The sequence below is a fragment of the Chrysemys picta genome, chromosome 1 (genome assembly GCF_011386835.1).
Source record: "Chrysemys picta bellii isolate R12L10 chromosome 1, ASM1138683v2, whole genome shotgun sequence".
NCBI lineage: Eukaryota > Metazoa > Chordata > Testudines > Emydidae > Chrysemys > Chrysemys picta.
Window position 1 is genome coordinate 296,765,753 of NC_088791.1, and position 24,090 is coordinate 296,789,842.

A 24,090-nucleotide genomic window follows, 5' to 3' on the forward strand; every position below is an offset into this window, starting at 1 on the left:
TACATCAAAGTTGAGTTTTTTATTTATAACAACAAATTCACTATATATTATAATAATTACAAAAATATTTTTGTATAACAGCTTATGGTCACATCACATTTTTGTTCTCATAACACATAAGATGATCAAACACTTGAGTTCTGGCAGTAGCTAACAAAGCAGCCAACTTTTAAAATCTACACAGCTGGACACATTTTTTGTGCCTTAATAGAAAGGCTTATCAAAAGAGTGAAGTTATTAACAAACATCCAAGGGGATTCCCCTTACAGCTTCTTTTCCAGAAACTTATTTTGTCTAATGCATAGTAAAAAAAAATACAGTTTACAAAAAACAATCACTGGAAAGCTGGCAAAGCTCTCCCCGACAAAAGGTTACCACCAATTTTTGCTTGTTTTAATTGAGCATCTAGTGGACGATATCTAGAGCAACAAAGAGTTTACCATTTTAAAATCACCATCCTAGATCTAAACAGGCTGTGTCTTCTCACTGCACAGTGAAGCCAACGTATCAGGCTGGTATTGCAGCTTTTGATGAACAGTGTCCAACTCGCCTTCACCAGAGGAAATAAAAGTCTATTTGGTTGAGATGTTGTCCCTTTTCGGTACTTAATCTGAGTCACTACTGCTGCTTGAGGAGTCTGTTGACATAACTTCTACATCATCTTCATTTTCTTTATTGTGCCCTGGAGGCTCCAACATAAAGTCATTGCTATGATTAGGAGGTAGCATGTTCATTGAGATATCACTTGACTGCCAGGGATATTGAGGAGCAAGCACATCTGAAAAATAAATACAATGCTTTGGTAGCATAATCATTAGCTGAATATTAGCCTTTTAAATGGAGAAGCCCATGCATCTGAAAACAGGCTCAGCTGCATGTACTGTTAAAAACATTTTCAAAAGTTTTGTTTTCAGTGCCAAACTATTCTCCCAATCCTCATTCTTGAATTTTTAAACAAGGTAGCTGAAACAGTTCACTTGGCAGCTGAAGCTTCTTGTAAATGAGCCATTCTAATACTGTAAGGCCTGTTCCATCAGAGGTACTACTTTGATAGAGAGAACAGAATCCACCCTTCTCTACTGTGATCATACACATTTAAAAATATCAAAATAATGTTTGTACAGTGCTTTATATCTTCACAGCCTGTCAAACATTAACTACCCTTCACAAGACTGCTGAGAAATGAGTGAATGTTATCACTTTAAGGACACAGGCTAAGTGACTTGCCCAAGACTTCACAGCCAGGAATAGAACTGAATTTCTGGTTTCCAGCCCAGTATTTATACGAACACATTTTCTCTAGAACAGCTACAATAACACTTTTGGTTTTAGATGTACCCAACCGTAACAATCTTAACTTTTGAAAACAAACTTTTCATAACTACAAATGGTTAGACAGACAAAAACCAAAAGCTCTTTTAAACTCCAATATAGACTTTGTTCTTTAGTCAACTCCTGGAAAGGTAAAAACCACCAATCACCTAGCATAACTTATTAGCATAACATAATGTATTCTTAGTTCACTAGTAATATTTTTAAACCAGAATATAGTTTAGCAATCATGACTGAATCCAAGATAGATCACTATTTCAATAATCAAGTATTAAGGAATTAATCCTTAATTCTTACACTCAAAACACCACAGTATTTAAATTGGTTTCATCACTAAGAATTTATCTTAAGTGATAAATATTAGTTCACCAGTTCTAGATCTGGAATGTCTAAACACATTTGTTATTCTGTTGATATAGACTACAAATTAAAGAAGGGAAAAAAGTCTTCTGACTTCATACATATCTGAACTTCCCTTTCATGATTCAAGACAAGATATTTGTTTTCATTGTTAAGCAAGTAGTAATTTGCTCTGAAAGTTTTCCATATTTTAGTGTGTGATTTTAAAATAACCAGTTTATTAGAAATTACACAGAAATGGATTGGAAGTTGAAAGCCTACATGTTTCTCCTTTCATGAGTGAAATTTTTTCCACTGGTTTGCCAATATGATCCAGTTATCTCAATTTGATTTAGCAGTGGGACAAATAAAACAGAATACATTTTCTCTTGCTCTTCTATATCACCATGCCGGTCTTTCAAACTTCTTACTTTGTTTAATAATCCCTTAATTCCAGGGAACTAATCCACTGCAACGTCAGCCAGAATTTTTAGCTGTTTTAGTTCTGTCTTGCTATCACTGAGGGACACTTTGGAGGTGAATTAAATTCATAATTGCTATGGTTATGGCATTTCTTTTATTCATTGCATAAACATCTGAGTACTTCCATTACCTGGCAATCTGCCTGCTGCAAGTGCATCCCCTGGCAAGTGTCCATTAACTCCATTAGTGGATGGGTTGTTCATCTGACCCAAAAGGCCACTCCTCATCTCCAAATCTGTAGGATATGGCCTGCGTGGGTCCCCTTAAAAACAAATAGTTTTTTATATGATTAAAACAAAGCTAACATCTGCAGGATAACTGTTAGCTATTTAGTGCTAGTCTTTTTCTTTAATGCTTTTCGAACAGAAAACTGTGTTGATTGTTCATATCAGCAATGGGAAGCACACCTGTTCTGTGAGAAATTAAACCCAAATATATTCTCCATTTACAATCTTCTTTTATTCAAGCTTGGCAAAAAGAAGTACACAAGAAACTCACTGTAGTAGAAGATCTATCTCTGTTCTCATTGCTACTATTAGCAAGACTTCATTTCAGTTCTTGGCCTTGCTCTTTAGCCAAGTACACATTCTGATCTGCTGCAGGAGGGCAGGAAGAGGATCTGCTGCAGGATGGCTAGGACCCATCACTGAACATTCCTTGCCTCTGGCTCCCAATAATTTCTATATAGTTTCCACATCCCTGATGAGTGCAGTGGTCTCAGAGGAATGTGAATGAAGAGACAGTCCTAATGTTTTCACTCCTCAGCTCATAGAGAGCCGAGAACCTGGTTCTGACCCATTAATGGATTTAATTAGGACCAAGACCTTGAATTAGACCCCATAGAAAACAGGGATTCAATGGAGGACATACAGTACCAACTTATTAATGGAGTCCAGGAGCTGAGAGTTTTGTAGCTATTTAAAGCCACATATAAAATTTCCACAAAATTTTACTCCAAGGTATTCAACAAGGAAAAAAATAAGGTAAGTATTTAAGTATCTCAAGGGGAAAAAAAACATTTTTAATATTGGAAAGCTTTATAAAATCCAAGCAAAATACCATTTGTCATGACACAAATACTAAATGGTGGTGTTTAATTATTGCTCCTATATTAAAATGAAAGGACATTTCCATGTCATGCCATCAATGAAAGTACAACAAACTCATACAGCTTATTTGTCAAACATGAAATTTACCTGGTACCCATGTCAGAGGAGCACAAACAGCGTTGCTGGCACTAATCCTGTGGGCATATTTAATTATTTCTTCAGATGAAACAGCACCTGTGAAAGGGAAAAAGAAGTTAACAGGGGAAATGCACCCTGATTAGCATACTCTCAAGATATTGCCTGATTTGATAGTTTCAGATTATTTAACACTTTGATATTCCAAATAGAGATCAACGATGTGACATTTTAACAGAACTTCAAGGGTATCCCCAATAGGCAGACATTGCAGAGAATAGTGTCACAGTTCAGGGCAACTGCACCTGTATTTCCCCTCTATGGCCCAACAAGGGCAACCCACTCAAGGCTTCATGCTCCTCTGGCCATCACCTCTTGAGTGGAGATACTCATCTCTCTCCCTTCTGAACAGGCTGAACAGTTCCCTGCCTTTACTGTATTATTCCCAGCAGAGACAGGTTGCCTAAACTGGCCTGCTGGCTTTCTTTTCAGATACTAACAACAGAGTAATTGCCCACAGTTGTAAGGTATCACAGAGTTCTTCCTATGCAAACCTATTTTATTCTTGTTAAAAGTACTACAGAGAAAACATTAACAACAATAAAAGAACCTACACACATGCTAATAAGATTACCAGATCACCCCAACTTTAACAATGGCTCTGACAGGAGCAGTCCTTCAGTACCCAACCCAAGGGGTTTCCTTGTGGTTTCAAGTTCATCAGGGCTTCAGCTCAGAACAAGCACACTGTCTTATGGGGCCTCAGTAGGCCAAGTCTTTTCAATCCTTCCCTAAGGATTGGGGCCCTCCATAGACCAGAGGTCCTGTCCATCTGCTGGATCAGGAAGACGGCTATAAGCCTATTTTAAACCAGACTATTTATCCAAAAACCCTTTCTTTGTCTGTTGGTCTCTGGAGAATCCAGTTTGAACTAGTATATGTGCACCTCTCCAAGGGGGCTTCAGAAGGCTGATAACCAGAAGAATTGCATTATCATTCCCCTCCTTCTCCTAGAGGAGCTACATACAATAACACATACACAGTTGCATTTTTAATACAATGGATCCCAAAGGTATTAAACCTAATTCAGTAAGGTTTAACCTAATTCAATAAAGTTTATCTTAATTCCAGGAAGTTTGTCCAGGACATTGAAGAATACTGTCAGTCTGTCACAAACAGCTTAACAGAAGGACCTGGTTTGCAATATATTGACTCAAACTACAGATTCAAATATCACAAAAGTCAGCTAAGTTTTTCAACCTTGTGAGGTAGGCTGATTTACATGCAGTCTACTCTGTAAAATATACTGAGATCTTCTGATTAAAAAAGTCTGTATAAAAGCTAGGTGGATCTTTCATAGGAGACTTAGTACCCATACAGAAGCTGGTTGTAAGATGCCATGGCATTTTTTGTTATAGTAGGGACTTGCCCTAGAATACTTAAACTTCTCTCCCTTTTTCTCCTACTATCATGCAGTGTACATGTTCCAGATGGCAGTCACTCTCCACTCCATAAGTGACTACATTTCAAGCAATGTATAATTTGTGAAATGCCCTGAGATCATTTTGAATGAAAGTCACAAATAACTATAAAGATGTTATAAATAACTATAAAATACCTTCCCACCTATTTTGTAAAAATGACTAGCTTAGCTATGCAAGTACTACAGTTTTACTGCAAGTACTGTGCAAGTACTGATTTTACGAGATACATAGTATATTGCTAGCAAGTCTGAGGCAAGACACAGATTTTAGTAAGTAATATTGTTGATATTCATTTAAAAAAACAACAAAAAAACATGCTCTCCCCTCCACCTCCAAAAAAAGACTGGATACAAACTGTAGACCAGCATATTAGGGGAAGTGCCTTGTGTGACAAACTAAGCTAATCATATGCATTACTACTAAAGCAAAACCAGCACAAAAATTTATACTACGGGGAAATGTATTTGGAGCTATACCTTAAAACTATGATATAATGTTTCCACAACACACACACGCCTTCCAAAATAAAACCCCACACAACTCCAGCCTTTCAAAGTCCTTTATAAGATTTAGAGGTTCCAAACTGAATGGAAAACTCTTACACTCATGCAACATTTTACACAGATTTTAAGTCTTAAACAATTATGTGATACAATTAAAAGAAATCAACCTACATGCTTACATAGAACTCTAGATAAATTACTTAAAGCTATATAGTTTTCAAAGCCTCAGAATATTGTAATAAACTATTGATACTCACCCTTTCTTGCTTTTTCTATTGATTTTAGTTTTTCCTTTGCTTGATAAACAGCTGTTGCCTAGTTATTAAAGAAAAAATGCTTCATTAATTTGTAACCTTTGGCTCAAAGAGGCCCTGTGAATTTGTCCACTTATTCTATTAAAAACCACCTCTAAAATAAAGATCAGATCAACATCTTATTATACAGTGAATATTTCAAAATATACCAGTGTTTTAAATAAAGTTCTTCTTACTATGCGAGCACATAGCACAGTAATGTCTCTAGAATGTCAGATAAATTAAATAGCTACCATTCTCTACCAATTGTGATGCTCACAGATATCCAGGAAGGGCTCCTATTGCTTTCACTAGTCCAAGTTGCTCAAAGGGTTGCCTATTTTCTCAAGGAATTAGGCCAAAATGTGAAGTCCAAAATTCATCTGCTCCTTCTATTCTTTCCTCATTTAACCAGCACCCGTCTTTAGTGGTTTGATTTTCCACACTTCACCTATTATTTACAATAGCTGTTATTTTCACTACAAATCTTTCAAATAGTGAAAACAGACTGGGTGGGGTGTAAAATTATTATGAAGGAAGAGTAATATAGGTTGAATGAAAATTACCATTACAGCCTTTCCAAAAAGCAAGTAACTTTAATTAACTCTGGCTACTGAAAGCATAATTTCCAAGCTTTCAAGAAGAATTCATGTATTTAATCTTAAACTAAAAATTTTGTTTTTTCCAGAACTGCGTGTTATGCACAACCACTCCCAACCAGCAACTCTCAAAAGCAAACACTTCACCTATAGGCTTACCAGTATATGCTCTGCTTCTTTCAGTTGTTTTTGTAGCTGCTGAATATCACTGTCCCTCTTTTCGACTACTTTTTCTAATAGCTGCATTTCATGATGAATTTTCCCCTGATCAAGTGCCAGTTTCATTAATTCCTGAAATTCTCCATCTCTCTGAATCAGCAACTCCAGGATCTGTCAAATAAAGTATTTATGTAACTTATTTAGCTTGATTAATTACAAAATCCACAACTGCACTATGAAGAGGAATCCAATAGTAGGAGGGACAGCAGAAGTCGGTTTTGGGGTATTCACACTGATTTTGTTGTATTCTCCAAAACAAAACATATTTAAAATAAAATGAAGTTTCCAACTCTTCTACTTGGAAAGATAACCTACAATTCAGATAGCCCAAATTGCAACTTGAGGGTAGGTCAAGTATGACATGTGCTAACAAATAAGGTATTTATTTGTACCAAAGCTGGTATGCTGGAGGATTTTATTGAGAATGCAAACAAGAACTTTCCATTCATCTATCAAGGAAGATACAAGTTTCAATATTAAATATGAACATGCAGATCTGAAAAGTATGTGTGTTTCTTGGATTCCAGAGAAGCTACCAATTTGGCTCTCAGTTTAGCAAAATTAGGGCACCCCAATCCATGCAACTGATGGACTTATCTTGTTGGGACTGCTGCCAAACACATGGAAACAAGAGTACTACGAAAGATGCCAATTTTCCTCATTCATCTAATAAATCATTAATTCTTAATACTAGTTATGAACATTTCAGCCCCAGCACTGTTAATTATGCCACTGCTGAATATATGAAACACAGCCCTGGCCGTACTAGCCCATCACCCCTGAGTATTAACTAGAACATCCTCAATGTATTACATTCCTTAGAAAAAAATATTTTACCTCTAGCAAACTGACATAACAGCTACACTCCACTCACAGTGAAGCTGACAATTCTAGACATTTAGATTTTAAAAGGTGTATTAAGTAGAAGTGCAGTCTGAAACAGTTTGTGCTATAAATTAAAAAGCGAATCACTTTTAAAAGTGGAGGAAACTGTGTTTTATGCAGTAAAATCTCTGCAGATCTGGAATGTGCTCATTTCATCACTACTAGCACAACTCTTAGTAGGTTTCACACATATGTAGATTAGTGATTCCTAAACCAAAGCTAGCAAATTTAATACATTTATTTTTGGCCAAAACCATAAGGTTTATTGTAGAAGTACAAGGAAGTGCCAAATGAAAATAATGGTTCTTTTGGGTGGACTGGGGAGTCCTTGACGTATGCTACATCAAGCCCACATTTCTTCCAGAGCTTATCAACAGTGTTTCTTCAGTTAGCATGAGTACTGTGCCTATTCCCAAGAAGAGCTTCCTGTGCTACCTCTGTGGCACTCCAAATTCTGCTGATTCAGAAGCTGAGGTTTAGACCTGATTCCTTGTGCCACTCTAGACTGACTAAGTACTTCTGTTGCCAACAAAGAAAGTAGGAAGTTTCTGGTGAACAGTAAGAATGACCCACTGTGTTGTGTGATTATGAGAGGGAACCAAGCTCCCTTATACTATGGGCACTGACTGTCCAAAGCTAAATGCCCACTAGTAGGCTGTGTTAACACAAGCAGCCCAAGCTTGCACCAACTCCAGCAGTGCACAACCATCAACTCATTACTAAAAAAGGTTTACAACCAAACTAGAAGTTACTATGCCCTCAAATGTAATATGATATGACTAGCCCTCTCACTAAGTATGCTGGAACTCAGAGCCATCTTCCTCTGTTTTCAGAAGGGTTACTTTGCAAGACATAGTAGTGAGGGCAGTTCACAGCGGGGCCATTGGTCTCATCTAAAGCATAGCTGTAATCCACAAACTACACAGAAGTATCCCCTTAGTCAAGGTATGTTCTTTGTGAATCCTCTAGCTGTATCTGTTTACTCTTTTGATAAAGTCTTTACTTCTGTTCAGCACCACAGAGCCAATGCAATGGAGTCTATTCTGCTTCATGCATCTACACAATTTTCAGTTAAACTCTGCTTACAAAATCTTTATTACAAGCAAGGATGTACAATCCTTAGAGAACACAGCTTGATTTTTCAGAGCACAAATTGGATTAATAGCATCTCCCATTACAAATTCATCTTTGGATTTGTAAGAGTTAAAGTTTGATGTGGAGGCTATTGTGAGAGAATACGTTACAGTAGATAATAAGGGAAAGATTAACTGTATGTAAATTACTGAAACTAGTACTACATGTATTCACATATTTAATCTTTGCTGTTTTCAATCTCGATGCCCCCTTGGAGAAAAATCTTCTGATACTGTCAGCTACCTTAGGTGGCCTGTTTTAAGTGGCCAGGAAAGGAAAGGTATAATTAAGTCTCCTTCCTCTATGTACCAGGGGTTTATCTCCATAAAGATATCAAATAATTGGACAGTCCATCACACGCAAAAATCCACCCTCAAACCGCAGAGGGAGAGAACTGGCTGAGATTTTGACGAAGTGCCAGACCAAGAGTGAATGAAGATCATCAGCACTAAGGATCACAAAAGGAAATAGTCTAGCTACAATTTTCTTCAGAACTCTACAGACCAGCACTTGACAAACCATCTAATAAGCTCCTTATCCAGAATATTTATGCTGCTTGCCACCAGTGCTCAAGGCACATGTAGGGTTTAAGGAGTGCACATGGACTGGGACAGGGGTTAGCAAGAAGCTGCTCTTCAGCCCTTTAAGTACTTACAAGCACAGCAGGAGACTGAATCAAGCCCTGGAAAAGCAAAATACTGAAGAGTCTGTTAAACCACTGCTCTCACATTTCATAGGATTTCAGTCCTATTGAACACAACTAGTATTTACAAACTCAGGGCAAAGTTCTTGGCTTACTGGGTGGGGGAGGGAAGGGGCACTGTCACTGACTTCTCTGGAAGCAGGATTGGGCCCTCACCACTAAACTTTTCAAATATTAGTGTTGCTAAAAATTTCATACCACACAGTTAGCCTGAATGCTAGGCCTCGTAGGGAGAAAAAGGCTGAATATGTAGGTTAACTACCTAGACAAATATTTAAGAAAATTTGTTTACCTGGCTCTCCTCTCCTGGTTGTGGGAGTTTCTGGTTTCTTGAAATTGCCAAAATTTCAATCAGTTCCCTGAAATGAAATTTGCATTGTAAACAATATTCTAAACTACTGTTTAGAAATTAGGTCAGATTGTCCCCAGTGAGTTTCAAAAGTATACTAGTGACATTGTATTTTTATTAGGGCTGCCGATTAATCGCAGTTAACTCAGGTGATTAACTAAAAAAAATTAATCGTGATTAAAAAAATTAATCACGATTAATCGCACTGTTAAACAATAGAATACCAATTGTAATTTACTAAATATTTGTGGATGTTTTTCTATATTTTCAAATATATTGATTTGAATTACAACAAGGAATACAAAGTGTACAGTGCTCACTTTATATTATTTTTAATACAAATATTTGCAGTGTAAAAATGATAAACAGAATGTTTCAATTCATCTCATACAAGTACTGTAGTGCAATCTCTTTATCGTGAAAGTGAAATTTACAAATGTAGATTTTTTTGTTACACAACTGCACTCAAAAAAACAAAACAATGTAAAATGTTAGAGCCTACAAGTCCACTCAGTCCTACTTCTTGTTCAGCCAATCGCTCAGACAAAGAAGTTTGTTTACATTTACAGGACATAATGCTGCTCGCTTCTTCACAGAATCATAGAAGATTAGGGTTGGAAGAGACCTCAGGAGGTCATCTAGTCCAACCGCCTGCTCACAGCAGGACCAACCCCAATTAAATCATCCCCAGCCAGGGATTTGTCAAGCTGGGACTTAAAAATCTCTAAGGATGGAGATTTTACCACCTCCCTAGGTAACCCATTCCAGTGCTTCACCACCCTCCTAGTGAAATAGTTTTTCCTAATATCCAAGCTAGACCTCCCCAACTGCAACTTGACACCATTGCTCCTTGTTCTGTCATCTGCCAATACTGAGAACAGCCTAGCTCCCTCTTCTTTGGATCCCCCCTTAAGGTAGTTGAAGGCTGCTATCAAATCCCCCCTCACTCTTCTTTTCTGAAGACTAAATAAGCCTAGTTCCCTCAGCCTCTCCTCATAAGTCATGTGCCCCAGCCCCCTAATCATTTTTATTGCCCTCCACTGGACTCGCTCCAATTTGTCCACATCCTTTCTGTAGCGGGGGGCCCAAAACTGGATGCAATACTCCAGATGTGGCCTCACCAGCACCAAACAGAGGGAAATAATCACTTCCCTCGATCTGCTGGCAATGCTCACTAATGCAGCCCAATATGCCGTTAGCCTTCCTGGCAACAAGGGCACACTGTTGACTCATATCCAGCTTCCACTGTAATCCCAGGTCCTTTTCTGTAGAACTGCCACTTAGCCAGTCGGTCCCAACCTGTAGCAGTGCACGGGATTCTTCCATCCTAAGTGCAGGACTCTGCACTTGTCCTTGTTGAACCTCGTCAGATTTCTTTTGGCACAATCCTCTAATTTGTCTAGATGCCTCTGTATCCTATCCCTACCCTCCAGCGTATCTACCACTCCTCACAGCTTAGTGTCATCTGCAAACTTGCTGAGGCTGCAATCCATTCCATCATCCAGATCATTAATGAAATTATTTACGTCACCTGAAAGCGAGAACAGGCGTTCACAGGCACTTTTAAAGCTGGCATTGCAAGGTATTTATGTAGCAGGTATGCTAAACATTCGTATGCCCCTTCATGCTTTGGCCACCATTCCAGAGAACATGCTTCCATGCTGATGATGCTTGTTAAAAAAAATGTGTTAATTAAATTTGTGACTGAACTCCTTGGGGGAGAACTGTACGTCTCCTTCTGTTTTACCTGCATTCTGCCATATATTTCATGGTATAGCAGTCTCAGATGATGACCCAGTACAAGTTGTTTATTTTAAGAACACTTTCACTGGAGATTTGACAAAACGCAAAGGAGGTACCAATGTGAGATTTCCAAACATAGCTACAGCACTCGACCCAAGGTTTAAGAATCTGAAGCTCCTTCCAAGGTCTGAGAGGGTCAAGGTGTGGAGCATGCTTTCAGAAGTCTTAAAAGAGCAACACTTCAATGCGGAAACTACAGAACCCGAACCACCAAAAAAGGAACTCAATCTTCTGCTGGTGGCATCTGACTCAGATGATTAAAATGAACATGCATCGGTCCACACTGCTTTGGATAGTTATCAGCATGGACGCATGTCCTCTGGAAGGGTGGTTGAAGCATGAAGGGACGTATGAATCTTTAGCGCATCTGGCACGTACATATCTTGCGACATGGGCTACAACAGTGCCATGCAAACACCTATTCTCACTTTCAGGTGACATTGTAAACAAGATGCGGCAGCATTATCTCCTGCAAATGTAAACAAACTTGTTTGTCTGAGCGATTGGCTAAACAAGAAGTAGGAGTGAGTGGACTCCAGTTTTACATTGTTTTATTTTTGAGTGCAGTTATTATTTTGTACATAAAATTCTACATTTGTAAGTTCAACTTTCATGATAAAGAGATTGCACTACAGTACTTGTATTAGGTGAATTGAAATATACTATTTATTTTGTTTTTTAATGTGCAAATATTTGTAATAAAAAATAATAATATAAAGTGAGCACTGTATACTTGTATTCTGTGTGGTAATTGAAATCAATATATTTGAAAATGTAGGAAACATCCAAAAATATTTAAATAAATGGATTCCATTATTCTTTAACAGTGTGATTAATCACACGATTATTTTTTTTAATCGCTTGACAGCCTTAATTTTTATCTTAAATATTTCGGTATTTAAGACAACCCCTTGAAAAACCTAAAAGTATCAAAATCTTTATTTTTGATAAAAAAACTAATTAGATTTTACAAACATATGAGGAAAGATTGATGTAAATTTGGACTTAAAATTTTTGGCACAGGGCTTTCAATTTAAGAACGTGAATAAGAAACTATTTCAAAAGTACTTTCTGTTATTTTAAGTGACATTTGTGTTTATGAAAGGTGCCAGGCTGACATCCTCTCAGCATAAGTATGACACCAGCAGAAAGAGTTCCAAGGGACATCATCAACCTTAAAAATCATAAATTGTAACACAGGTAAGGAAATGTGTTTACAAACACCACGTCAAATCCAAAGCCCAATTAAATCAATGGAAGACTTTCCATTGATTTCCATGGACTCTCGATAAGATTCTCAGTTCTTAGCATCTCCAAGTCTGCCAAGCTACATGCCAATTGTTATGGTGGTTTACAAGACATGGGTATGAATTCAGTAAGAATTGACCTGCCATCAATTCATTTCTCAGATCGCTAAATAGCCAAAATGGCAGTTAATTCCAGTCTACCATCATGGGCTCAATTTGAGCCGGAGACTGTTTATGAGTAATGGAGTCTCAACTCTAAGGGTATGTCTACACTGGCAGAGTTACATCGCCACTCAGAGAGCGCTGAAGGGAAACTGCTGTTGCGTGTTCACACTATCAGCTGCCTGCGAAACAGCATGTTCACACTTGCATCGGTATTGGGAGCGGTGCACTCTGGGCAGCTATCCCACAGAGCACCTCTTCCTCTTCTGCCACTAAGAGTTGTGGGAAGGCGGAGGGGGTCATGGGGCTTCCTGGGTCCTGTCCCAATGCCCCATGATTCTTTGCTTCGTATCCCAGCAATCCCTGTGCTTCTGTCTGCATTTGGCGCCATCTTTCAATGGTTTGTGTACTGCGCACTCTGCCTCTTCGGTCTGCAGGAATGGATCCCGCATTGTTGACCAATATGCTGCTCGTTACTAGTACGTCACAAGTAGCAGTGGAGTTGTTCCTTAAACTACAAAGGCAAGAGGAGTGTGACACTGATCTCGCCACGCATAGTAGCTATGACAAGAGATTGCTTGTGGCATTCACCGATATGTTGACCACAGTGGAACGCCTCTTTTGGGCTCCGGTAACAAGCACATACTGGTGGGATCACATCGTCATGCACACTTGGGATGACTAGCAGTGGCTGCAGAACTTTCGGATGAGGAAAGCCACGTTCATGGGACTGTGTGATGAGTTTGCCCCAGCCCTGTGGCACAAGAACACGAGAATGAGAGTTGCTCTGTCGTTTGAGAAGTGTGTGGCGATTGCACTGTGGAAGCTGGCTACTCCAGACTGCTACCAGTCGCTAACCAGTTCAGAGTGGGGAAGTCAACCGTTGGACTCGTGTTGACAGAAGTGTGCAGGGCCATAAAATCACATCCTGCTCTGAAAGACCGACTCTGGGCAACATGCGTGACATTGTGGATGGCTGTGCACAAATGGGCTTCCCTAACTGCGGGCAGCCGGGGGGGGGGAAGGGGGGGGAGAGGGCGAGATAGATGGCACACATATTCCAACTCTGGCACCAGACCACCTAGCCACCGAGTACATTAATTGGAAAGGGTATTTCTCTATGGTTCTCCAGGTGCTTGTGGATCACCGCGGACATTTCACGGACATTAATGGAGGCTGGTCCAGAAAGATGCATGACACATGGATCTTTCAGAACACTGGCCTGTTCAAGAAGCTGCAAGCAGTGACTTTCTTCCCGGACCAGAAGATCACCGTAGGGGAAGTCAAAATTCCCATTGTGATCCTGGGAGACCCCGCCTACCTTTAATGCCGTAGCTTATGAAGCCATACACGGGAAACCTTGACAGCAGCAAGGAGAGGTTCAACAACAGGCTGAGCAAGTGCAGAATGACTGTTGAGTGTGCTTTTGGCCATTTAAAGGCCCACTGGGGCTGCCTATCTGGGAGGTTGGACCTGGCCAATGAAAATATTCCTATGCTTATAGCCGCGTGCTGTATGCGCCATAATATTTGTGAAGGGAAGGGTGAAAGCTTCACTCAGGGCTGGACCACTGAGGGTCAGCGCCTGGAGGCTGAATTTGAACAGCCAGAGACCAGGGCTATTAGAGGAGCGCAGCACGGGACCATAAGGATCAGGGATGCCTTCAGGCAGCAATTTGAAGCAGAAAGCCACTAATATTTGTTGCTATGCTCGGGAGTGCAGTGCTTGTAATGCTAGGAGGTGATTGTGATTGCACAGTGAAGGTTTAAGAAAATTGCCTGTTGCTTTGCAGGGCTCTGTTTGCTTTCAGTTAATGAAATAAACATTGCTTTCAAACCAAAGCAATTCTTTTATTAAAAAACAACAACTGGAGGAGAGAGACAAACAAAAAAAAAACACATCAGCACGGGGCGGGGTGTCCCCAGGAGGAGGTTGGATCCCGGGACAGTTAAAGATTTGTGTATGTCCAAGTATCATATGCAACCTTGTCCTTTGGAGTACAGTGCAGCAGGTACTGTACTTCAGCAGGGCTAAACTGCAGAAGGTTGGGTGTAGAGTGCAGTGGGTACTGGGAGTCCACAGGGCTGGACTGTGACAGGACAGGAGTGGAATGCAGCGCTTACAGACTGGAGCCAGGAGATTGATAAGAGTGTGTTGGCCGTGTCTGGGGGGCGCATGGGAGAATTTTGCAACAGCAGGTGCAGGGGAGAGGGGCGCGGAGCTGCTCAGTTTGAAGAACTAGCATCGCCTGGAGCGCGTCTGCTTGGCACTCCATAACCTTTAAGAGCCGCTCCATGGCTTCATTCTGGCGTGCTGCATTCTCCTTTCAGTCCCTCTTCTTGCTGTCCCGCCATTCCTTCAATTTTTGTTTTTCGGCCGCAGAGTGCATCCTAATATCACACAGAAAGTCCTCTTTAGTTCTTCATGGCCGCTTTCTAATTCTGCGCAACTGTTCAGCTGGCGATAACAAAGAGGGAGGCTGGGCTACCAAGGTCGTATCTGTGAAGCCAAAATGCAACATTTTACAGAAGCAGTACTGTCTGCAACACACAGACCACTGATTCAGTGATTTAAAACGTAGCCACTATTCACGTACATGTCACTAACTGGCTGACCCCAGGCAAGCACACATGAGCCACAAGATCCTCAAAATGGTGAGTAACCGCAGGGGCAGGGGAAATCAGTGTTCCAGGACCATACTGTACACTGGGCAAGTGGCTGTTGGGGAGAGCCAGCACTGTATTGGGGGGGGGGGCTTATAATCATTACTGTTCCACATTTTCCACAGGCTTTGTTCTTTATGGCAGATATCTCACTTCTGAGGGTGAGCAGGGAATCAAGGGAGAGTCTTCTCCAAGACTATGGCTTCTGCCCTGGGCCTTATGCGGCTTGCCTGTGTGTAGCAATGTCCCCCCCGTTCCTGCCAATGATGGCACAGTGGACTGGGAAAGTTATCCTTAATGGGGCAAGAAACAAAGCAGCTCTGCCAAAGAACTTGCGGCAGCGGATTGCCCAGTATCTCCATGAGAGTGTCGTGGAAATTTCTGAGGCAGATTCCCGTGAAGTGAAGGAGTCAATCAACACCCTGTTCCGCCACTCAGACTAGGCATGTGGTGGTATGTGCATTATACAGACACAAGCCTGCTTTCTGCAACCCTCCTGTCCCCAACAACTTGCTTCAGCAATTCCCAAAATCAAAGCCATTTATCAGGGGCCTCCACTCCTGTTTGCGCTTCGCCAAGCTCCAACTGCTGAGACTGGCTAGCCTCCTCTGGGGTAGAGAAGAGTTCCTGGCTGTATGCATCTCTGACCTCCGAGTCGTCCTCTGCCTCTGGATCCCCCTCTCCCTCCACATCCTCATCCAAGATTTCCTCCTCCTGGCTCCGTCCACTCTTAACTAGCACGCGAGCCACCGAAGTATCCACAGTGGCCTTTGCAGTGGAGGTATGGTTGCCACTGAGTATCGTGTCCAGCTCTTTGTAGAACCGGCAGCTCGTGGGCACAGCCCCGGAGCAGCGGTTTGCCTCCCACGCCTTGCGGTAGGCGTTCCGCAGCTCCTTCACTTTGACCCTGCATTGCAGTGTGTCCCGATCATGGCCCCTTTCTGTCATGCATCGTGAAATCTGTCCGTAGGTGGTATCATTCCTACAGCTGGAGCGCAGCTGGGACTGGACAGCCTCCTCTCCACAAATGCTGACGAGGTCCAGCAGCTCGGCATTGCTCCAAGCGGGGGATCACCGGGTGCGTGGAGCAGGAATGGTCACCTGGAAAGATGCGCTAAGACCACTGCACACATCACTGAGCAAACAGGAAGGAGACTTTCAAAATTCCCAAGGCATTTAAGGGGTGGTACTCACAGTTGGTCACCTGAAGGCAGTGCAGTAGAGTTCAAACCAATGACCAGAGAGGCAAGAACAAGCATTGTGGGACACCTCCCAGAGGCCAAGTGCAGCACTGTAATCGACCAGGGCATCTACACTGGCACTGCGGCGCTGTAGCGCCAGCACAGAAAGCTGTACGCCTCTCATCGGGGTGGTTTTTTTACAGTGCTTCAACTGCACAGTTTATGTGCAGTATGTGGCTTGGCAGTGTGCACACCTCGGGGATTACAGCATAGAAAGCTGCTTTACTGAGCAGAAACTTGCCAGTGTAGACAAGGCCTAAGTCTCCCAATCCAGACAGACCCCTTTCCAACCAAATCAGCTCTTTTATTACTGATCTCTGGTGCTTTCACATGGAGGGATTTTTTGTTTTGTTTTCGGTTCATTTTGGCTCTCATCTAATATTTCAATACCAGACTTCACTGAAAGACAAAAATGACCATTTAACTTCTCTTCCTTCACTGCTGCTGTTCCAAGTTTCATAGAAACCCAACACAAATCATGCAAGTCATAGGAGTTCAGCCCTTTTAACCAGGCAGCCACATGAACAATTTTACCTTGATTTTTTTTTTAATAAAGAATAGCAGTGTGTGTGTGAGTGTGTATCTATATCTATCTATATATAAACAAAATACTATCTGCAAATTCAAAATTTGCATTCATTCCTATGGTACATCTTTTCAAAGAGAAAAATCAGAAAAAACAACAAATTCAGCAACTTTAAAGTTGGATGGTAGCTGGATGTTTCTGGTAAAATAATCAGCAGCATGTTTAACAATGTTTGTATTTAAGGTGAAGTCCATGTTTACTGGCTCTCTATTTTCATATCAAATGTGCTCAGTCTGCAACTAAGACTACCAATTCTACACAATCAACCTACATTCAGGGTCAAACTGAGAGTGAGAAGAAAGGAACCCAGGTTCTGTCAGTCAAATCTGTGCAATTCCATTTCCTTCAATGAATTTACACAAGTGTATTGATGGAACCTTTTAAAAGCTTTGGGGTAACCTTGAAAGGAGGCCAAATTCTATACTATTTATACATCCTACCTCCAATGGATTTGCATAGGGTAAGTCAACACAGAACTTGGCAATAACGTTGTTCTTAAACAAACTGTACCAAAACCAAAAAGTTAAATAAACTGAACAAAAAAATGACCCTCATCTTCTCACAGATCCATGCAGAAAGTTTGTCAGTCTATTCTGTGAATAAATCCCTTGAACGAATGTTGTTACCTTTACTTAACAAAAAGAAATGTGCAAGATGAAGAACTGGTAACATTACATTTCCAGTAAAAAAAACTGACTCTAGAGACTGACTCTCTTGATTATTTGAATTGAATTAAAAAATCAGAAATCAGCTTATTTATAAAAATAAAGGATACATTCAAAGAACTAGTAGCTCTGCATGGCTAAAAGAACAAACATATTTTATGCTTCAGCCCCCCAGACTGCAGCAGATCAATAGTGGTACATAAAAGGTAGGTAGGATGGACTCAGACACGCTGAGTAACTAGTTGGATGGCATATTGACAGGAGATGTTATAAGTCCATGTCTCACTAAATGGAAGATGAATCCTTATTTGTAAGGACTCCATCTGTTCCTAGTAGGCAGAGAAGTGTCCTAATCTGATTTACTATGCTACTTGGAGAGATGGAAGACTTTCAGAAAGTACATTAAGAGGCACATATGAATTCACTAAAAAAAAAAGTTAATAGAAGGAAAAATAAAGAACACCAGGGTACCCAAAATCATAGCACAGGAGCGTCTCAAGAGAGAAGAATCCTATTACCAATTTGTTACCAAGCTCAGTGATGATGACAACATATTAAGGAGAAACAAACATTCTTGGTGTTCCTTGAAAAAGGACAGAGGAGATTTAGTTGCAGGAGTTTCTAAATGGAGCAGTTTCTAACTGTTACTAACAAAACCTGCTGAACGGAGAAAATGGGAGAGATATTTTAAAGATTCTGAGCTTCTAGAGGAAAGCTTAAGTGAATTCTACATTTGCATGGATAAATACTTGTCATCACATATGAAATGTTACCTTCATTGGGCCAAGCAAGAACTGTATAAAGAATTATGAGAGTCAGATAAATCCAGATGCTAAAAATTTTACATTTAGACTTGAAATTAACACAATACACAACACCTGAAGCTCCTTATGAAGCATATGCAGGCATATCAAGTTTGGGTACTAACAGAAATCCTGCAGGACACAGACAAAGGCCAGAGACAGTCCAGTGTCCAGACAAACCAGAAGCAGGACCTCAAGAGATATGAGCAATAAACTATATTGACAAGTGGTGGCAGGCTCAGAAACAGAGAAGCAAGGGGAGTAATAAGACCAGAAAATACCATATACAATGATTCTTGCACTAGCACTACCCTTAATTTTACACAAAATAGGGAAGTGCAAGAAAGAATTACATCTGTACAATCCCATAGGAATAGAACTATAAATTACCAACTGAGGAGAGTAAGCAAGAGAGTACCTATTCAAAGATTAAGATCCATTCAAAACTATTCACCATTACAGAGGCAGGACAGTATTATTTCTTAGCCAAAAAGGTCATTACAACAGACCTATGGAAGGACCAGGGGGAAAACAAGGCATGGGCTAATATCTCAGCTTTCTTCAGAGAAGAGATGAACAAACAGCAACCAGGCTCCAAAATTTTCAAATTAGTCATCTTAAAGAACAACCATGGAAGAGAAAGAATTAAATAGACTCCGTACTATTGTTAGCAGTGAACAAGCTTAAACTGAGAAGAAATTTTAGACTGGGGCAGTATTTCTAGTACAACTAGTTCTAAACTAATAGTGACAGATAATATCAGTCCTTCCGAAAGTAATGGGGGCTCTTCAGCTAACAAGTTCATGTTCAGATACACATTTATTTCAAAACCATTTGGTAACACTTCTTGGGCTTTCAGAGACCGGGTTTAGCGAACCCTTGTCAGTTACTCTAAGGGTATGTCTACATTGCCCATGTTACAGGGCGGCAGCCCTGCAATGTGGGCAGTGTAGACACGCTTTATCACTGGGGGAGAACTCTCACGGTGTTAAAAAATACACCCCAAACGAGTAGTGGTAGCTTTATTGCCGAATAAAGCACGGTCTATACAGGCGCTTTTCAGTGCTAAAACTTTTGTCACTCGGGGGTGTTTTTTCACACTCCTGAACAATTAAAGTATTAGTGCTGAAAGTAGCAATGTAGACACAGCCTAAGTCAGTTCTTCAGCAGATCACTGAGAAGTGGGGTGCAGCTCAATTCAGATGTAAATAACTTCCACACAGTTAATGTTAGCAGTGAACTAAGTGACCCCTCAATTAGATTATAGTATGTTTTGTACAATGCATGGCTTTGTGAGGTATCATTTAAAAAGTCTTGATCTACTGAACATTAATAACCTGTTGAATTGTATGTTCTATCACTGTATGTGAGGTTATGAAGTACTGCTATATGCTTGGTTTCAGAGTAGCAGCCGTGTTAGTCTGTATCCACAAAAAGAACAGGAGTACTTGTGGCACCTTAGAGACTAACAAATTTATTAGAGCATAAGAGGTGTTCAACAAAACCACTGACCCAGGAACCTATCCTTGTAACAAAGCCCGATGCCAACTCTGTCCACATATCTATTCAAGTGACATCATCATAGGACCTAATCACATCAGCCATACCATCAGGGGCTCATTCACCTGCACATCTACCAATGTGATATATGCCATCATGTGCCAGCAATGCCCCTCTGCCATGTACATTGGCCAAACCGGACAGTTTCTACGCAAAAGAATTAATGGACACAAATCTGACATCAGGAATCATAATACTCAAAAACCAGTGGGAGAACACTTTAACCTGTCTGGCCATTCAATGTCAGACCTGCGGGTGGCTATCTTACAACAGAAAAACTTCAAAAACAGACTCCAACGAGAGACTGCTGAGCTGGAATTGATAGGCAAACTAGATACAATCAACTCAGGATTGAATAAGGACTGGGAATGGCTGAGCCATTACAAACATTGAATCTATCTCCCCTTGTAAGTATTCGCACACTTCTTATCAAACTGTCTGTACTGGGCTATCTTGATTATCACTTCAAAAGTTTTTTTTCTCTTACTTAACTGGCCTCTCAGAGTTGGTAAGACAACTCCCACCCGTTCATGCTCTCTGTATGTGTATATATATATCCTCAATATTTATTCCACTCTATATGCATCTGAAGAAGTGGGCTGTAGTCCACGAAAGCTTATGCTCTAATAAATTTGTTAGTCTCTAAGGTGCCACAAGTACTCCTGTTCTTTTTGCTATATGCTTGTTACTGAAGTATGTGGTAAACTGAAAACTCTCAGAGCTAGCCTTTCAGTGACAACAAAAGAGCAATTAGCATTGACAAGACAGATTTGCATGAGGCCAGCCTGATGTGTTGATGGCCCATCAAGAAGAATCAACTCTCTCAGAGAGGGTATGTACACAATGGGGGCTACCGAACCCCCACATCACAGTAAGGATCTTTCTAGCAGATGGGTGGGCAAACTTTCTGAGGACCACATCTGGGTATAGAAATTGTATGGTGGGCCATGAATGCTCACAAAATTGGGGGTTGGAGTGCGGGAGGGGGGGTGAAGGCTCTGGGATGGAGCCAGAAATGAGGAATTCAGGGTGTGGGAGGGGGCTCCAGATTGGGGCAGGGGGTTGGGGGAAAATACGGGGGACTCCGGCTGGGGGTGCAGGCTCTAGAGTGGGGCTGAGGTGTTTGGGGTGTAGGAGGGTGCCCCGGACTGGATTGAGGGGTTTGGAGGGGGATCAGGGCTGGGGCAGGGGCATGGGGGGGGGTTGAGGGCTCTGGCTGGCGGTGCGAGCTCTGGGGTGGGGCTGGGGATGAGGGGTTTTGGGTGCAGGAGGGTGCTCTGGGCTGAGACCGAGGGGTTCGGAGGGCAGGAGGGGGATCAGGGCTGGGGCAGAGGGTTGGGGTGTGGGGGGGGTGAGAGCTCAGGCTGGGGGTGTGGGCTCAGTGGGACTGAGGGTTTGGGGTGCAGGAGGGTGCTCTGGGCTGAGACCAAGGGGTTCGGAGGGTGGGATATACAAATTTTGACTGGAAATGTAATGTTGCCAGTTCTCCATCTTGCATGTTTCTTTATGTTAAGTGAAAGTGACAACATTCATTCAAAGAGTTTAACCACAGAACTGACAGTCTTTCTATATGGATCTATGGGAAAACAAAGGTCAAGAAGGCAGTAATGTGTAGTATTTGCATCAATGCATATGAACCAGAGATCAGACTAAAGCAGTTACCTTGCACATGAGCATTTCACATTTATTCTATCAATCACTAGGTGATTTAAAACTCCACTTTGCCTATTTGTCATCAACCTGAATTTTAATTTCCACACAGTTCCCAACAGATAAATATTAGCTCTATTCAGATTCTGTCTTTGTATTGTTTTCAAGAACCATTTTGCCCTAGTGATAAACAAGATTAATCATAATTTGGATAGTATTTTTTTAAAAGCAACTTAAATGTGGTTTACATTTTTAAAAGAGTGTGAATAATTACTCTGTAATTACATCTTTACAGAACCTAATTATCATCTGACCTTGGTAGGAACAATTTTTAAATGTTTAGTGTAACCTTTTCATGAAGGGAATGAGGCAATAGTTAAAATTAAGCAGACTGGCAATTTCTGTATAATAGTTTCATGTAGACTCTGATCCTACAATCTGATCCATGTTGGCAGACCCTTATTCCCATAAAGTGTGCAGCTGACAGCATGGGTTTCACATGGCTGCTAGGATGTGCTCAGACAGATCACAGATTGCAGTATGGAGGCCTTGTTACTTCAAATAAATTTATGCAGGAAGTGAACAAGTTCAGAATGGTTTGTCTTGATTAAAAAAAAAAGTATCTTCCGCTTGAGATGTTTGTTTCAGAATAATTTAGCAATTATCTCAGGTCAAATTTTGCCCAAAATTTAGGTTTGTAAAAGCAAGCATTTATAGAACCTGAGGTCAAAATAAATAATTAAATACAAAACGGAAAACATAGTTTTATACAAGGACATTCCCTGTAACACTTGCAACCCAGATATTGTGGTAGAACATTATAATCTGAAAAAGAAACTGACTAAAAACAAAAGTGAAACTGACTGGTGTATTTTCATACTCCTAGCAACAGAGAAAAATACAAAGATTAAACCATCCACATAAATAGGAAAATACATTAGGTTACCAACTTACTTTGAGGAGGCAATTTATAGAAAGCCCCTGCTTCTCTAGAAGGAAAGAGACTAAATCAAAGGACCCCACTTGCAACCTTTTGGCATCAGCAAACTTTCAATTAATAATTAATGTCTCAAGAAGTGGGAAAAATTTCTGTGGCATGGAAGAGAGATGTGGATAGAAAAAAAATAAAGAACACCAAAAGTATATGCGTGAGTTAATGGAGGAAAGAGTTGCTGAGGGTTAATTTCAAATTGTACTTCATTAAGTACACTAGGGAAACTTTAGTGCACACCCCAGCAGGGTCTACACAGACCAATTAATACACACCACCCCAACGAATAGAGAAGCCACAGAAAGGCAATACAGAAAATAAGGCACAGTTGTATTGTGAACACTAAAACAAACAAAAAGGCTTTGGACAAGGATCAATAAAATAGACAAAATTTTAAAAAAGTTTGTTCCATCCCTTCCTCTCAGTCCTTAGTCTACATGTTGTCTATATATTGTAAGCGCTACAAATCAAAGAAATGTCTTAGATGTCTGTAAAGTGTCTAACATACTTTGGGGTATTATATGAGCAACACACGTTTAAACTTTTCATTTTTAACTATCTACCTTACTAGCAATTCGGGTAATAACACGTCTTTATTACAATCCTTCCCCCCCCCCAGTCACGCTTTAACGCTTGTTTTCCTACAGACGCTCATGTGACACTGACCTGAGTCTATGTAGACCTGACACAGAATTCTGCACGTTCGTTTTACACACAGGAAGGAGATAAAGAAACAACATTTCAAGACGATGTCCGGGGAAAGGGATTTCAGTGACCCCCACCCTTTCTCTGGCTAATCTAGTTGGATTGCTGGCTCTGTGGGGCAGGGCCCCCCGTCCTCGGGACAGGGCCCCCATCCCTGGGGCACGTGCGGCCCGGCGGACAGGGACTCCCCCCACCTCCATCTGCACAGGGGCCTCTCGGCGCTGCCCCGCCATGCAGGAACCACCGGCTCCTCCACGCGGCGGCGGCGCGAGTCAGGCCGTAACGAGTCCGGCCGGCCCGGGGCTGGCGGGGGCGCGCGGGTACCTGGCCAGCAGCTCCAGATCCTCCAGCGCCGCCAGCAGCCTGTCCCGCGTGCTGCTCCGCTCCCCGCCCGCCGCCATCGCCGCGCCCGAGCAGCCACCCGCCCCGGCCAGCAGCAGCGAGACGGCAGCAGGCCCCGCACCGAACGGCAGCGGCCGGCGATAGCGCCATCTGGCGGCGGAGGTC

The 24,090-nt window shown here is 41.3% G+C and overlaps 1 protein-coding gene across 2 annotated transcripts; it reads right to left on the reverse strand.

The window, feature by feature from the left end:
- MED4 (mediator complex subunit 4) lies at window positions 1-24,090 on the reverse strand. 2 transcript variants are annotated; one of them, XM_024104493.3, is made up of 8 exons: window positions 23,908-24,090; window positions 23,545-23,573; window positions 9,451-9,517; window positions 6,377-6,547; window positions 5,583-5,640; window positions 3,351-3,437; window positions 2,285-2,416; window positions 1-778 (listed from the first exon to the last, which is right to left on the reverse strand). In XM_024104493.3, exons 1-8 carry the CDS (start codon window positions 24,073-24,075, stop codon window positions 606-608), a joined length of 885 nt encoding a protein of 294 aa, XP_023960261.2. In that variant the 5' UTR covers window positions 24,076-24,090; the 3' UTR covers window positions 1-605. The 2 variants fall into 2 exon arrangements, with proteins under 2 accessions (XP_023960261.2, XP_005287207.1); XM_005287150.4 differs by lacking the exon at window positions 23,545-23,573 and having other exon boundaries at window positions 23,908-24,065.

Bases quoted from the DNA above. Each gene is read 5' to 3' on its own strand.
- MED4 (XM_024104493.3), bottom strand. From the start codon at position 24,075: ATGGCGCTATCGCCGGCCGCTGCCGTTCGGTGCGGGGCCTGCTGCCGT. The intron at 5,641-6,376 runs GTAAGCCTATAG...TTTAATAACTAG, and splicing joins AAGAAGCAGAGCATATACTG to GCAACAGCTGTTTATCAAGC. The intron at 3,438-5,582 runs GTGAGTATCAAT...TCCCTTTCACAG, and splicing joins AATAGAAAAAGCAAGAAAGG to GTGCTGTTTCATCTGAAGAA.